The sequence below is a fragment of the Dama dama genome, chromosome 4, assembly GCF_033118175.1.
Source record: "Dama dama isolate Ldn47 chromosome 4, ASM3311817v1, whole genome shotgun sequence".
Lineage (NCBI taxonomy): Eukaryota > Metazoa > Chordata > Mammalia > Artiodactyla > Cervidae > Dama > Dama dama.
Window position 1 is genome coordinate 19,985,372 of NC_083684.1, and position 14,797 is coordinate 20,000,168.

The 14,797-nt window shown below is 62.8% G+C and overlaps 2 protein-coding genes across 3 annotated transcripts in view; one reads left to right on the plus strand and one right to left on the minus strand.

The window, feature by feature from the left end:
* The first annotated feature begins 12 nt into the window (after positions 1–12).
* CTU2 (cytosolic thiouridylase subunit 2) lies at positions 13–7,308 on the plus strand. The gene is made up of 16 exons (XM_061138362.1): positions 13–155; positions 796–873; positions 2,801–2,879; positions 3,052–3,111; positions 4,146–4,206; positions 4,613–4,722; positions 4,836–5,101; positions 5,180–5,315; positions 5,431–5,562; positions 5,822–5,913; positions 6,007–6,101; positions 6,200–6,329; positions 6,461–6,527; positions 6,617–6,675; positions 6,752–6,881; positions 7,175–7,308. Exons 1-15 carry the CDS (start codon positions 91–93, stop codon positions 6,825–6,827), a joined length of 1,506 nt encoding a protein of 501 aa, XP_060994345.1. The 5' UTR covers positions 13–90; the 3' UTR covers positions 6,828–6,881; positions 7,175–7,308.
* The window catches only part of PIEZO1 (piezo type mechanosensitive ion channel component 1 (Er blood group)), a 56,367-nt gene continuing 48,476 nt past the window's right edge, over positions 6,907–14,797 (minus strand). Inside the window, exons 30-51 of one of the 2 annotated variants that reach the window (XM_061138360.1) lie at positions 14,627–14,698; positions 13,988–14,088; positions 13,393–13,474; positions 13,267–13,323; positions 13,007–13,179; positions 12,764–12,849; positions 12,378–12,569; positions 12,013–12,271; positions 11,756–11,944; positions 11,316–11,577; positions 10,979–11,105; positions 10,754–10,901; positions 10,460–10,674; positions 10,189–10,347; positions 9,958–10,105; positions 8,536–8,724; positions 8,349–8,441; positions 8,096–8,268; positions 7,851–7,973; positions 7,689–7,768; positions 7,409–7,598; positions 6,907–7,313 (exon numbers count right to left, since the gene is read on the minus strand). In XM_061138360.1, the coding sequence (XP_060994343.1) occupies positions 7,064–7,313; positions 7,409–7,598; positions 7,689–7,768; positions 7,851–7,973; positions 8,096–8,268; positions 8,349–8,441; positions 8,536–8,724; positions 9,958–10,105; positions 10,189–10,347; positions 10,460–10,674; positions 10,754–10,901; positions 10,979–11,105; positions 11,316–11,577; positions 11,756–11,944; positions 12,013–12,271; positions 12,378–12,569; positions 12,764–12,849; positions 13,007–13,179; positions 13,267–13,323; positions 13,393–13,474; positions 13,988–14,088; positions 14,627–14,698 (3,368 nt within the window). In that variant the 3' untranslated portion in view covers positions 6,907–7,063. The remainder of the gene's footprint in view (positions 7,314–7,408; positions 7,599–7,688; positions 7,769–7,850; positions 7,974–8,095; positions 8,269–8,348; positions 8,442–8,535; positions 8,725–9,957; positions 10,106–10,188; positions 10,348–10,459; positions 10,675–10,753; positions 10,902–10,978; positions 11,106–11,315; positions 11,578–11,755; positions 11,945–12,012; positions 12,272–12,377; positions 12,570–12,763; positions 12,850–13,006; positions 13,180–13,266; positions 13,324–13,392; positions 13,475–13,987; positions 14,089–14,626; positions 14,699–14,797) is intronic. The other variant, XM_061138361.1, reaches the window with a different exon arrangement.

Here is a 14,797-nt window from a genome sequence, read left to right on the forward strand (position 1 = left end):
GCCACCCCTCGCGCCGGCGCCTAGGTGACGTAGTCAGGATGCGTCCTGCTTCTGCCGTCGAAGCTGTCTGCTAAGCGGCACGGCGAAGCCATGTGCGAGATGTCTGAGGAGTACCGGGAGTCCGCCCCCAAGGGGCCGCCGCAGCCACGGCTTGGGTAAAAGTTGGGCAGCTGCACCCGCCTCTTTCTTTCCGACCCTCCGGCAGGCTGCGAGCTCTGCCCCGAGGGCCAGCCTGTGCGCGCTTTGCGCTCAGTCTCGGGAGCCACGCTCCGGGAAGCCCGGAGACCGCCTAGGGCGGGTTCTGGGAGTCCAGCAATCTCTGGTGTGGGGTGGACCTCGCTCCTCAGCACCCAGGGAGTGCCTGGCAATCCCGTGGTGAACACTTGGCGCGCTCGCTCCTCTAATTTTTGTAGCCAGTGGAATGGTTCCGCCTCTGACCAAACTGTCCTTACTCGGCGAGGAAAGTCGGCCTCCCGGCCGCTTCTGCACTCTGGTTCCAGTTCTCCCCTCCAGGACCTCCCAAAGCGAGCTGTCTCCCTTCTCGTGCCAGCCCTGAGAGAGCCCACTGAGCTAGCTTTAACGAACTGAAATCCTCTTAGGGCCCTGGTATTTCCTCAGAGGGGTAGTCTGGAGAAGATACAAGGTCCGGTCTGTGAGGTGCGGGCTCCCCCCCACCCCCACCCCACCATGGCTTCTCTGGTACAACAGCTTGAGATGAGAAACCGGCTGCCGCCTTTCTGAAGCCCCTGAGCGCGTGTAATCAGTGTCCTGGTCTCTCTTCTCCCAATGCCTCAGAACCCGGGATCAGAAGTGTGTGAAGTGCAAGGAAGGCCTGCCTGTGGTGGTGATCCGGGCTGGAGACGCCTTCTGCAGGTGAGGCCTGGAGGTGGGAGGTGACTCGGCACACACAGTCTTAGTAACCAGGACTGCCTCCATTTCTGTGGCTTTATTTCTTGCTTTTGAAAGCATTTTACTCCTAATGTCCAGGGGTGGGTGGGTGTGTGTGTATGGCTCTGGGTGTCGGTTCTTGTGTGAGTGCTGTTCTCCCATCGTCCAGGCATGCATCAGGTGGCAGGAAGGTCCGGGTGTCTCTTACAGAGAGAGTTGGGAGCGAAGGTGAAGAGGAGTGTGGTGCAGGCGAGAAGAGTTCTTCAGGGGCAGCTTGGAGCACCCTGGGCTTCCTGGCAGGTGCTCTGTGTGTTGCCTGTATTGTGAGAGAGAGAGAGAGAGAGGGGGATGGAAGGGGGGGTTCTGACCCAGCTGTGGGGGCACCTTTGGAGGTTTTTTGGTTTCTTTTTTTGTTTTCTTTATTTGGCTCCATCAGGTCTTCATTGAGGCACATGGGATCTAGTTTCTTGACCAGGAATGGACCCCAGGCCCCTGCATTGGGAGCACAGACTCTTAGCCACTGGACCACCAGGGCAATCTGGGGGGGGACCTCTGGACAGGAGCAGGGGCTGGTCCCAGAGAGGCCTAGCATGTTCTGTCTGATCTCAAGCTGTCTGTGGCCCTGTCACGTTGCCCGTGAATCATAACTTTTCAGTGTCTGGTCATGTTCACAGTGTCCATAGCTCCACAGGGGTCAGGCTTGTCACCTGCTTTATGAAATTCTGGTGACGTGGCATGCATAGCAGACTAACACGTTGAGTTATTTGACCAGCCCACATTTTTAAATTGGTCTCCCAGAGTATCGGACTCTACTTACTAAGTTTCTGAAAAAGAAGACAAACGGATGAAATAAGTTGTTTTCTCCAAACTTTCTCACAGTTGCCCATTTTTGGGGGCCAAGTAGATTTGCTGTGTGCTGTCATGAAATATGTTTTAGATACTAAAGTCACTGCTTTAACCACATAAGAGCATCTGGAAATGATGGTCTCTCCAGTCTGCTTGGAGAGCTCCCTGATGAGGAGGAGAGAGGCCACAGCGACTCCTTCTGGGCCCAGGGCTCCCCTCCCCTGCTTGCTTATTCTGGGAAGAGGTGACAGGCTGATCTTCCAGGTTGCAGATTTTGGCAGTCTGGGTTTTGAGCAAGTTCCTCATTGGTGGAGAAGGTCAGCATGTAGGAAGCTCTTGCCTCGCCTGACCAGAGGGAGAGCAGGGGCCTCATGGTGCTGCAGGGGGCACGGCTATGGCAGCTGCAGGGTCCTCTCTGCCACCGTGAGCATCCGTGTTTGCCCAAGGAACCTCCCAGGGTCCTGACCTTCCAGGTTACCCGGTGGCACATCCCCGGGAGTCCCTGGAGCCTCAGTGTTCTGCTGTTGAGTTACTGTCCACAAAGCCTCCATGGGGTGTTTGGTCGGCTGTTCATAGGCAGGGCCTGTTCTGTGTTGGGGGCTGTTGTGACACTAGATCATCCAAGCAGGAAGAAGGAAATGCTGTGGGGGCACAGCCCGGGCTTGGCCGCTGTCCGGGGCAGCGCTGCTCCCCTCCGCTCAGGTCCCTCTACTCCCCTCTGCTTGGGCCCCTCTGCTCCACCTGGCTGCCTGCTGGGTTGCTGGGGAGGGAGCTGCTTTCTCTCTGCTTGTCTCTCTTCTTTCTCCTCTTTCCTCCCTTTTTTCCCCTTCTTCCTTTCTGTCTCTTTCTCTTCCTTTTTGCTTTCTTTTGTTCCACTTTTTTTTTTTTTTTTCCCTTTCTATCCTCACCCATCTTTGGGTGAAGCTTTTAATGTCAAGACACTGCTTTTGAGGGTGGAAGTGGCTGAAAGAAAATGTAACCTGGTGGACTCTCGGGCTGTCAGCCTGCAAAGTGTTGCTGGGTGGTCGGGGCTGTGTTGCTGCAGCTGCTGGTGTCTGTGTTGCAGGGACTGTTTCAAGGCGTTGTACGTCCACAAGTTCAGAGCCATGCTAGGGAAGAACCGGCTGATCTTCCCAGGAGAGAAGGTAGGGTGTGGCGCCCCCCTCGCAGGCGGCCTGTCCCAGCCGCATCGTGCCAGCTTCTCCCACGGGTGCACACCCAGACTTCTGGGGGACTCACATCTAGAGACATCTGTGGGCAGAGATGAGGGGCCACGTTGGAGGTGCGGTGCCCCCAGTGATGTTCGTTCTTCCGCAGGTGCTCTTGGCGTGGTCTGGGGGGGCTTCATCCAGCTCCATGGTCTGGCAGGTCCTTGAGGTATGTCTCTACACCATCCTCCTGCCACGCCTAGCCAGGATCCAGTGGTGGGGGCTGGCACCAAGGGACTCTTGCTTGGGGCTGGAGAGAAAGGTCCCCTCCCCAGCCAGGTTGCTCGGGGCTCTTAGATGTGGGCACGTGGACGCCGGCCCTGGAGTGGTGTGAGGAGTGCCCAGCCGTGTCTGGGTTTAGTGCCCTGTCCCTTTTCTTGACTGCAGACATGTCTGCTGGACAGCACCAGGCACCAGGGACATTCCCCTGGTCCAGGGAGGGTGCCCAGAACAAGACAGTGAAGCAAGAGCAGGTGCCCCAGGGACCTTGGATGGGCTCGGTCCTGGCAGGGGTCAGGGTGGCTTTCTTGAGCAGTTTAAGGGGGGTCTCGGAGAGGCAGGGGCAGGGTCTCGGGGGTTGTCAGTGGAGAGACAGGGGGCATGGGGGCTGTGCTCTGGCCCATCCACAGGCCCGCTTTGGGCACTGGAGGCAGTGGGACTCCTCCTGGTAGCCCTGGGGCGCTTGGGAGGCCTTGACCCGTGTGGCACATACCCAGAGCCTTGCGCGCCCTCTAAGGGGTGGTGGTGTGGCCTGTACCAGGGCTTCCTGGAGGTGGCACTTCTGTGTTTGGTTTTCTGCTCTTGCGTCCCGGTCCCCTTAACCTGGCCAGAGGATGTGAGACCAGCCCTCTCCCCCGAGCCCACGCCCGTGGGTGCTCTTCCCCGTGACCAGAGGCGCCTTACTGTCCTGGTCTTTTTTTGCTCTGGGGCTTGGCAGGGGCTTCTCGGGGTTTTGCCAGGAGGCACAGACAGGCTTTGAGGGTGGGTTTTACTTGGAGGGGGACAGAGGTACCCCAGCTAGTGCCGCTTTGAAGCGTGTCGGGCTGTGCCTCCTCCCTGTGGGCCTGCATGGAGTTCCGGTACAGCACAGGGGACACTGCTGCCCTTTCCTGGGGGCCCTTGGTCTGGAAGGAGCAGAGTCTCTGCAGCAAAGTGCCCGGTGGCTTCTGGCCTTGGAGCTGAGGCCCTGTCACATCCCCCCAGGGCCTGAGTCGAGATTCTGCCAAGAGGCTGCGTTTCGTGCCAGGGGTTGTCTACATTGATGGTACGTCTCCTCCTGGGCTCTGGTGTTCGGGTGGGCCTGCTGACCGCTGTCACTGTGCCCACAGGAAGCCCTCCTGGGGGCGTTTCTCTGGAGACAGTGAGCGTGTTCAGCGGACAGCACTGCTGCCGTCCTGTCTCAGACCGTCCAGGGTTGGGCAGGAGCGTCTGCTGAGTGTCCACCCCAGGGTCCAGGGCACTGAGTGAGAAGGGCGAGTTCACTGCCTGAGGGGACCTGCCCTTCCGGCCTCCACCCCATGCCCAGAGAACTCAGCAGCCACTCTGAAAATGCCCCCCAAGGAGACAGGTCAGCGTTCAGAGACCGCTGCCCCCAGGGCACAGGGCTGTTGGTCCTGACCACTGTCTGCATCTCTTTAAGCCTGACTCTCTTCTCTGCCTGCGGTTTTCAGAGGGAGCTGCCTGCGGCCAGAGCCCCGAGAACAGAGCAAAAACCCTGGCAGAGGTGAAGCTGGTCCTGCAGACCACTGGCTTCCCATGGCACATTGTGGCCTTGGAAGAGGTGGGCGGGCCATCCTTGTTAGAGGGCCTGGGGGTGAGCACTGGGTGTCCCTGAGGGGCACAGGTCTGCTTCCCCCACGTGGGGTGAGCCTCACACCCCTGTTCCTCCCGCAGGTGTTCAACCTGCCGCCCTCCGTGCTGCGCTTCTCTGCCCAGGAGCCAGCGGGGACAGAGGGAGCCTACAAGGCTGCCGTGGACAGTTTCCTGCAGCAGCGGCACGTGCTGGGGGCTGACGGGGTGGAGCAGCAGAGCCAGCACTGCTCCCAGGACCCCCACAGCCACACTGGGCCACCCACGACCGCCCAGAGCCAGGCGCTGTCCAGGTTGTTTGACTCAGTGAAGACGCTGACTGCCAAGGAGGAGCTTCTGCAGACTCTGCGGTGAGTCTGCCTCGCCCTGCCCCCCGAGTTCTGGGCCTGCCTGCCTGGGCTCATGGGACCTCCCTCCTCGATCCACAGGACCCACTTGATTCTCCACGTGGCCCGGAACCACGGCTACTCCAAAGTCATGACGGGGGACAGCTGCACCCGCCTGGCCATCAAGCTCATGACCAGCCTGGCGCTGGGGAGAGGGGCCTTCCTCGCCTGGGACACGGTGTGCCTACAAGCTGCCCAGGGGTCGCCCAGGAGGCGGGGAGAGCTTGGGACCCTGCCAGTGGGCAGGAGCAGCCGAGTGCAGCGAGGAACACTGTCCCCCTCACCGCCCCCAGGGCTTCTCAGACGAGCGACATGGTGACGTGGTGGTGGTACGGCCTATGCGTGAGCACACGCTGAAGGAGGTCGCCTTCTACAACCACCTGTTTGCTGTGCCTTCCATCTGCACGCCAGCCCTGGACACCAAGGTGGGCAGCGTGCACACCCCTTACCGTAGTGGAGCCCACGTGGGGCGTCCCCGCCCTCCCGGAGTGGGGGTTTATGGGGTGGGGTGAGGGGCAAGATAGGCTCTGTCAGGGTGCCTGATTGAACGGGGGTGCTCTAGAAGTGGGGTGCCTGGCTTGCTCCACAACAGACTCTCAAGTGATGCTGTGGAGAAGCCCAGGGTCCACGCTCCTCTGAGGTGGGGCCCCTCCCACAGCTGCCCCCTTGTGTCATTGCTCCTAGGCACCCGAGAAGGCCAGCATCCACCGGCTGATGGAGGCCTTCATCCTCAGACTGCAGGCCCAGTTCCCCTCCACGATCAGCACCGTGTACAGGTGTGTGTGTGTGAGTACTAGGGGTGGGGGGGGGGCGCTGGTGGGATAGAGCCCCCAGCCAGCAGTGTCTTAGAGCCCTGTCCCCACCCCCAGGACAAGCGAGAAGCTGATCAAGGCCCCCAGGGACGGCTGTGCCGCCGGCCCCCGCTGCCTGCTCTGCATGTGCACGCTGGACGTCGACACTGCTGGTCCGTCCTCACCTGGTGTGGTGCTGGGGTGGGGCACCCGTGAGTGCTCTTGGGGTTTTGTGGCCCCCAAGGTCCCATCAGCTCCTTTGTGTTTGCAGACAGTGCCACAGCTTTTGGGGCTCAGACCTCACATCTCCCCCAGATGCAGCCCCCTGTCGCGCAGGCCGGGGCGGCTGCCGGGCCCTGCTGCTGTGCCGGGATGGGCGGGGCTCCCGGCTGCCACAGGAGGTGAGTCCCTGCCTCGCCCTGTCGTGCCCCCCACCCCGCTGTGGTCGGCGCCTGGGGGCTGCACAGTGTGGGTGCGCCCGGGGGTCCTCCCTGGGGGCCGGGCCAGGCGCTTAGTCCAGCTGTCTCTGCAGAGAGGACCCCCGGGCCCAGGTGATGGAGCAGCTGTGCTACGGCTGCCGTGTGAACATGAAGGACTTGGTGAGTGGCCACCTCTGCCGGGCGAGGGACAGGGGGGCGCTGGCCAGCCTTTGCCACGCGGCCCCTCGCCCGTGCTGACTCTGTTGCAGCCCTCCTTGGAGCCCTTGCCACCCTACATCCTGTCCGAGGCCCAGCTCCGCAGCCAGAGGTACTGCCTGTTCTCCGGGGGGAGGCAGCACGGGGGTTCCTTCCGGGTGTGGGTTCCTACCGTGTAGTTCCCCCAGGGCTACAGTCGAGCAGGGGGTCCGAGAGTACCTGCTGGGGGACAGCGAAGACGAGACCGGGACTGGCGAGAGCTGAGCTCGCGGACCAGCGCCTGGGACAGGAGACCCCCCCCCGGGAGCAGGAAGACAGGCAAGGCCGGGCAGGCGGCATGTGATTGCCCGTTTGTATAAATAAAAACGTTTTAATTAGAAAACTACAGTACGCGTGGGGGTGGGGAACAACGGGAAGGGCCAGCAGTCCTGCGCCGGGCGGGCCGCGGCTTCCTGTGACAGCAGCATCAGGCCGGGGCCTCGACTCCACCCGCGGCGGCTCTACTCCTTGTCGCGTGTCCACTTGATCATGGTCTCGGGCGAGCGGTACAGGAAGATGAGCTTGGCATAGAGCTCCTCCTCCAGCTCCAGCTCCCGCGTCTCCCGCACCAGGAAGATATCCTGGCAGAGCTTGAGGATGCGGTCCACACACGGCAGCTCCTCGAACATGATGGAGTGCGAGATCTCGCTGAAGAAGCCGCGCACGAACTTACCGATGACCAGCACGATGGACACGTACAGCCCCATGATGCTGGGGGCAGGTGGGTGGGCGAGTGAGCCTCGGGCTGCTGCTGGCCTGCGCCCCGCCCCCGGCCCCGCCCCGCCCCCTGGCCCCGCCATACTCACCCATAGCCGGCCAGGAAGCCCAGGCTGGGTGGGCTGACCTTGTCACTGAAGATGACCATGGGCAGTAGGTTGCAGTTGGCCTGGCAGTCCTGCAGCTCAATGACCCACCACTCGAGGAAGCCAGCTGCCCCTGTGCCCACACGCTCCCTGCGCAGCTGGATACGCACGCCGAGGTAGTCAGCCTCCTCGTCTAGGTGGGAACCAGGAGGTGTCAGGGCCCCCAGCTGTCCAGGGCTGCGGCTGCAGCCGGCACCCCCACCCGAACCCCTTCCCCGCTCACTGGGCTGCAGCTGCTTCACGGGGTTGGCTTCAGGCCCGTTGGGGGCACGGATGTACTTGGGGAAGAGGTGGGGGATGACCCTGTGGGGAGAAGTGGCAAGTCAGGCCTGGTCCAGCCCTCTTGTCCAGCCCTCCCTCCACGCCAGGCCCCTCGCACACTCACACTGACTGGTCCGAGGTACCTTCCAGCAGGCTGGCCAGCTGCCGCCGGGCGGTGCTGTTGGGGGCCAGGTCCAGGGTGTGCTTCTCGTTGGTGTACTCCACGCTGCCGCCCTTGGCCAGGTCCCTATGGCAGCGGCACAGTGTGACCCGGTGGGGTGTGTGACCCCTTGGGGCTGCTCCCCGCCCAGGACACACCTCTGGAAGTTCCAGGTGAAGCGTAGGGTGGGGTGCCCCCCCAGGACGCACCTCTGGAAGTTCCAGGTGAAGCGCAGGGTGATGTCGGCTGTGCCGTTATACAGCTCCCGCTTCATCTGCTCCCGGCTTGGCGGGCTGATGCGCCAGAGCGCCCCGGAGCTGCCCTCGATGTGCACCGTGACGATGTCCTCGGGGCTGTACTGGCTGATGAACTGCATGGCCAGCTGGGCGCAGGGCGGCATCTCAGTGGGGAGCAGCCAGGCCCCCCTCCCATCCCAGGCAGACACATGCGGGGGCCACTCACCGGGTGGGGGTCAAACTGCTTGGACAGCTCCTCGTAGGTGTGGTGCGTGAAGGGCACGATGGACGGCTGCTGGGCACTCATGGTGAACAGGGGCTGGCGGTGGGGACACAGTGACCTGGCGCCCGGAGAGGCCCCCCAGTCCTGCCGCCAGCAGCCACGTGAAGCCGGGCCCCCTCACGATGCTCACCTCGTAGCCTCCCAGCTTGAGAGTGACGGTGACGTCGATGGGCTGGTTGACGACGCCAACCACAGAGCGCACCAGGGACATGAAGAGCAGCGGGAACCAGATGATGGCCACGAGGAACAGGATGATGAGGCCGCCCATGCCGTACTTGACGATCTTCTTCTTCTTCTGCCCCTTGGGCTGCGGGTATTTCTGGGGGTGGGGGGTAAACACAGGTCAACCACCTGGCCCCATGGCGGGCCGTGGCAGCAGGCATTGTGGTCTCAGGCTCCCCTGTGAGCCCACAAAGCCAAGCCTTGACTATACATTGAAACTGAAGCCATAGTGGTGAAGACAGCTGACCAGGGAGTAGGGCCCGAAGCCAGAACCAGACCCTCACCTTGAGGCCGTGGGGAAGGAAAGCCTTTGCCACAGAGGGCGCTGGTCACCCACATGCTTGACAAAGATGAACTCATAGGAGACCTAAAGCAGTAGATGCCTTCAGGGCAAATCTATCTGATGAGGGTCTAGTATCTGGAATACATAAGGAACCCTCACAATGACAAAAAACCACCCAAGTAAGAACCAGGGAGAAACCTGGACAGACTGTCTCTCCAAAGACAATGATACACAGGTGACCAAGCAGAGGGAAAGATGCTTGATGGGAAACAGAAGTCGCCAGGTGAAACAGAAGCACAGTGAGACACCTCCCTACTCTGCCAGGACAGGTGAGGGTGTGGGGCAAGCTGGCTGGTGTCCCTGCCACACCACAGCGACAGGGCCTGGAAGGCACCCCTAGAGACACAGGGTTCCACTCCTAAGTGCACACCCAGGAGATATGAAAGGCCGTGGAGGCGTTTTTTTTTTTTTTAGGACATACACAAGTCTTAACCACAGTCAACTACTACTTAGCCATGAGAAACTGTGGTACAGCTGCATGGATAAACTTGGGCCACACTGTGCTGTGGGAAGCCAGCTGTGGAAGGCCATGTGTTGTGGGTCCACGCAGCTGGCATGACAGGAACAGGCACACCCGTGTAGAGGGTGGATGTGGGCCGAGGGCCGGGGACCCACTGCTGGTGGGGCTGGGGTTTCTGGATGATGAATGTGGTCTTAACTGTGCAGGTGCTTATGGAGATTTGAATATACTAGAAACCATCCACCCGGTGATGTGTGAATTTTATCAATAAAACAGATGAGAAAGCACAAAAGCCCAGTTAATAGGTCAGTGCTCACACCATGACCCACGACAGTGAGCCAGGGCCCAGAGGCCAGGCCTTTCCTGCCCAGTGTTGGCTCCAGCCCCTCTGCGGTTGGGCCACCCCTGAGGCAGCCTCAGTCACCGTCCCCTGGGAGGAACCCTTTCTGGCTGCCAGGAGGATTTTAGGAGAGTGCTTTCTGGACTCATGCTGCGTGGGCGGTGAACCCCAGGTGGGACCCCAGCACCTTCTCGGTCTCTCGGCTGCACTTGATGATGAAGATATTGGCATAGATGTCCTCCACGCACATCCAGTTGGACAGGGACAGCGTGGTGTCCGTCCACACCCAGTCCATCACCGCCCGCAGCTCCACCAGGAATGGCACCAGCCGGAACCTGCCCGAGGCAGGGGCACCATCAGGAGGGCCGGAGGGAGGACAGCCCTCCCCCGCCCAGCACCCCAGGCTGGCCACACTCACCCCTGGAAGAGGAAGAGGTTGAGGTGGTTGTACTTCTTGGTGAGAAAGTTGCCAAGGATGCGGGTGGGGTAGCCGCAGCGGATTTGGTAGGCGGACAAAGCGAAGTAGATGCATTTCACAAAGTACCACAGCTGGGCCACCGCGTTCTGGCTGAACATCCTGGACGGGACCGGGAGGCCAGGTCAGAGGTCGGGGTGCCCACCCCCCAACCCTGCCTCCACCAGGCACCACAAAGCCTGTGTCCGGGCGGGGCCTGAACCCTGGCACGCACCGCTCGGTGACGGCGGGCAAGATGAAGAACATCCAGAGGTGGACGGCCAGCACCAGGACGACCTGGAAGGCCAGCTTGCCCAGCACGGTCTTGCGCAGGTAGAGGGCGCGGTCGATGACCATGGTACTGAACTGGATCAGCAGCATGACCAGGAAAGCCTCGGGCACCTGGTCATCTGACAGGGAGGATGTGATGTCCGTGGCTGCCGAGTGCTTCTGTGGCCGGGAGAGCAGAGGTCAGGGGTGCTGGGGAGGCCGCGGGGCCTGTGCTCACCAGGGCTGAGACCCAGCTCACCCCAAAGGCCCAGAATCCGAAAATGATGATGATGAAGTCGATGACGTCGGCCAGGAACATGAGCGCGTAGACGTCGGTAGCGGCCCGGTACTTCGTGTGCAGGATGTCCTGGAAGAAGCGCCGCACGGGCCAGTATATGCTCTGGGCCCTGTGGGCGGGTGGGCTCAGTCCAGGCCCTGCTCCTCCCTCCCACCCTCATCGGGGCGCTCCCAGCCGGGCACTCACAGGGACAGGCAGAAGCTCTGCAGCCGGACCCCCAGCACCCTCACTCTTTCCCGGGGGCGACTCCGCTTCTCTCTCCGCAAGGCCGCTGCCCCTGCCGCCGCCACCGCCACCGCCTCCTCCTCGCCTTCTGTGGGGAACAGCTGCCGCTGATGGAGCCCGCATGGCACAGGATGGCCCAGCTCAGACTCCTGGCCATCCCGAGGAGGCCCAAAGGGGCTGCCAGCGCAGCCAGCCCACTTTGAACAGACCAACCGAGTGCAGGGACCTCCCCAGGGTCGCCAGCAGAGGGTGTGAGGGACGTGGGGTGTGAGTGGCTCCACCGGGTGGGCCCTCATACCAATGGCCTGTCCTCTGGCTTCTGTGCTCTCCTTCCTCCTCCTCCGGAAACGGAGGCTAATGCGCCTCTTATCGCCGGGCTCTAGGGGCCCACCCTTCGCTTCCGCCTGGCTGTTGTCCTCAGCAGGGGGCCTGGCTGCCCCTCCTGGCTCCTCTTGGGGTGTGGGCAGGGCTGGCTCCTCCTCAGCCACCTTCTCCTTGGCACTGCCCCCGTCGTGCTCCTTGGACAGTGGGGGGTCCTCATGGTCCCAGAGGCCGTAGCACTGTGGAGGGAGGCAGGCTGGTGAGGCTGGCATGGCCACGCTGGGCTGGGTGAGATGGCCAGGCCCGCCTCGGGCCCCACTGTGTCCGGCCTGCTTCCTGAAATGGCTGTGCGTGTGCACGTGTGTGTGTGTGTTCCCATATGTCGACCTATGTGTGCAGGTGTGTGTGACCACTCACCAGCAGCTGTGCACGGTGGAAGAAGAGTGCCATGAGCTGCAGCAGGTCATACTTGACGTAGCTGTCGCTCTTCTCCAGGCCCAGGATGCGCGGCGGGAAGTAGGGCTTGTTCTCATAGCGCCGCAGCACTGCGTGGCTGTTCCAGGGGAAGAAGCCAAACTGGAACAGGTACTTGGCGACCACCGTGACCTGCAGGGGAGAGAGGTCAGCGTGGCGCCTGCACCCACCCCCACCCGCACCTCTCCAGCGACGCCCACCTCGGTGAAGACGATGGCCGTCATCCAGAAGCGCTTACTGGGCCGCGGGATGGAGAGCATGGCCCACAGGAAGACCAGCACGGGCAGCACGAGGGAGGTGGCTGAGGCAGTGACCATGTGATTGAGGACGATGACAAAGTAGCACAGCAGCTCCGAGTGGGCGGCCACGCACTGGTACATGGCCTCCAGCAGCCGCAGCACCCGACCCCGCCCTGCCGCAAACTGCTCCGCCTCCTCCAGCTCCGGAATGTGCACGCACCTGCGGGGGACCAGGCTCAGGCCTGGTGCAGAGGCCTAGACGGCACCAGCACCTGCACAGGCTCGTAGCCTCGGGGGCTACCCGCTGTGCACCCCTCCCTGCTCACCTGTCCAAGAGCAGCTCGCTGGCCGTGCGCATTCGGCCACGGCCGCCGGCGGGAAGCTCCCCAGAGCCGCGCAGAGAAGCCCCGGGCTCAGTGACCACCTCTTCGCTGCTGCTGCGGGTGTTGTAGCCGGTGCTCAGGGGGCTGCTGGTGTCCTCGGTCATGCTGCTCAGCGGCTCCTCCACCCCCAGCCCGCTGCGGGAGAGGGCAGCTCACAAGGCGGCCTGCGCTCTGCCGGGGCTCTGGGGCAGTCCTGGAGGGCCTCTGGGTCTCTGGTGGACAAGGGCCCAGCCGGCTACCGCCCCCTGTGCAGCAGCTCAGGCGCTGGGACTGGACAGGCCGCGTGAGGTGGGTCCCCGCTGTCCTGAGCCGCCCGCCCCCGCTCCTACCTCGATGCTGTGCTCAGCGCATCACGGGCCGCCTCGGCTTCGCTGGCGTACAGCTGGTCCACCACATCCCGGCGCACCTCTCCGCCCTGCAGGGCAGCCAGGGGCTCAGGTCAACCGACTTGGGCAAAAGGGGGGGGCGTGGCAGGTGTCTGTGCAGGGGCGGGGTGTGTGGTTGTGGGCGGGGCGTTGGTGTAGGGGCGGACCCAGGGGCGTGGCACGGCTGGGCCGGGGCAACCCGCTCACCCGGAGCAGCTCCTGCGTGAGCAGATAGCGCTCAGCGCGCAGTACATCGCTCATGGCACGGTGGTGCCGCGTGAAGTCGTGCAACCAGCGCGTCAGCCCGTCCACCAGCGCCTGGCCCAGCACCCACAGGAACTGCACAGCGCTCAGCACTCGCTGCATCACATGGCTGCGGCCTGCGGCGAGGGTGGGGCAGGAGGGCGTAAAGGAGCGGTCAGCGGGTAAACCCCGCTCCCTGACCCCAGGCTTTGGCGCCAACTCACCGGTCACCTCGTCCTCCAAGCCCTCTGCCGGCCCTGCCTCCTGGCTTGGGTCGCCTCCTAGGCACAGGGGATCTGATCAGCGCTTTGCCTCCCGACCACCCCACAACCTGCCCACAGCAGACTCACCTGTGCGCAGCTGCTCGGCCCGCTGCTGCCGCTGCTGCCGCAGCACCGTCTGCGCGTTGGTCACCCACGCCTGGTATGCCATCTGCAGGCAGGGCCCTGGGTTAGCACCCCGCGGCCCCTGCCATGGGATCCCATTTACCCACCTCTGCCTCCCATCCAGGAGCAGCCTGGGGTCAGGAGGCCAGAGTGGGGGCCATCAGATCCCCATTTACCCACCTCTGCCTCCCATCCAGGAGCAGCCTGGGGTCAGGAGGCCAGAGTGGGGGCCATCAGATCCCCAGAGGGCTGCGGTGGGAGGACGGGGCTGGTGCATGAGCCCACCCAGCACGTCCTGGCTACCACTCAGCGCCAGTCCCCATGCTAAGAACAGGAGCCCAAAGGTGGACAGGAAGGGCGTGTCTAGCAAACAGCGAGCCTTCTCAAGAGACCAGGGCCTGGGTGGTCAGTCAGGGCCCGGAGAGGTGGGCAGAGGGGCACACAGCTGCCCATGACCTGTACCCCTAGATCCTGCCTTCCCCCCATATGTGAGTGCAGGAGGTCTGAATGGGCTGGGTAGGTGCCCCAGGCCTAGGGAGTGTCAGGCCCACATGCTCACCTGGAAGGCACTCTGTGATGATGGCCTGGGGTCCTCAGGCTGGGCTTCCTCCTCCTCCTCACTGTCCGACTCAAACAGGAAGTAGTCCCCGGAGTGGATAACTGCAGGCAAGGGGGGCACTGAGAGCCAGCCACGCTCCCTCCTCCCCCCAGACCCTCAACTTCATCTCCTTGGTTTGGGATGGATGCATTAACAGTCTGGCTATTCTGGCCAGCTTGAGCCCCTCAGCAGCCCGTGACCCTGCGGCAAAGGCCCACATGCCACCCTCCCGAGGGACAGCCATGGGCAAGAACCAGGGAGTGTCAGGCCAGGGGACAGTGGCACATGCACAGGACACAAGCAAGAGCAGGGGGACAAGACCAGACTGGACGAGAGGAACATGAGCGGGCAGGACTGGGAAGGAGGGACACTGCCAGCCAGCAGCCAAGATTCAGACTTCTGAGGCCAAGAGTTAGAAAGCAAAAGACACACAGAGCCTGTTGTGGGGACGTGGCCCCTGATGACCCAGAGGCTCAGTGTGAAGCCTGAGAGCAGGGCTCCCGGGAGGTGCCGGCCAGGTCAGTGCAGGGCAAGAGGGAGGTCTGCCTAGTCACAGCGGCCCTGAGAGGGTGGTCAGGGAAGGCCGGGTGGGGGCAGTACCTGTGGCGTGGTCCAGCCAGGGCCGCCACCACTGCTGTCGTGGCGGAGAGGCACCCCCTGGACTGCCGGGCCCTGTGGAGGGGCAGGGTGTGCATGAGCCAGTGGGGAGGGGCGCAGGCGGCCCCTCAGCGGACACAGACTCGGAGCCCTTAGGCAATGAAGGGGCTACAT

What these genes read in the sequence shown, in the direction of transcription:
- CTU2 (XM_061138362.1), top strand. Translation starts at nt 91, where the DNA reads ATGTGCGAGATGTCTGAGGAGTACCGGGAGTCCGCCCCCAAGGGGCCG. An exon ending in GCTGGAGACGCCTTCTGCAG is followed by an intron (nt 874 to 2,800) that starts GTGAGGCCTGGA and finishes TCTGTGTTGCAG; the next exon opens with GGACTGTTTCAAGGCGTTGT. An exon ending in GAGCTTCTGCAGACTCTGCG is followed by an intron (nt 5,102 to 5,179) that starts GTGAGTCTGCCT and finishes CTCGATCCACAG; the next exon opens with GACCCACTTGATTCTCCACG.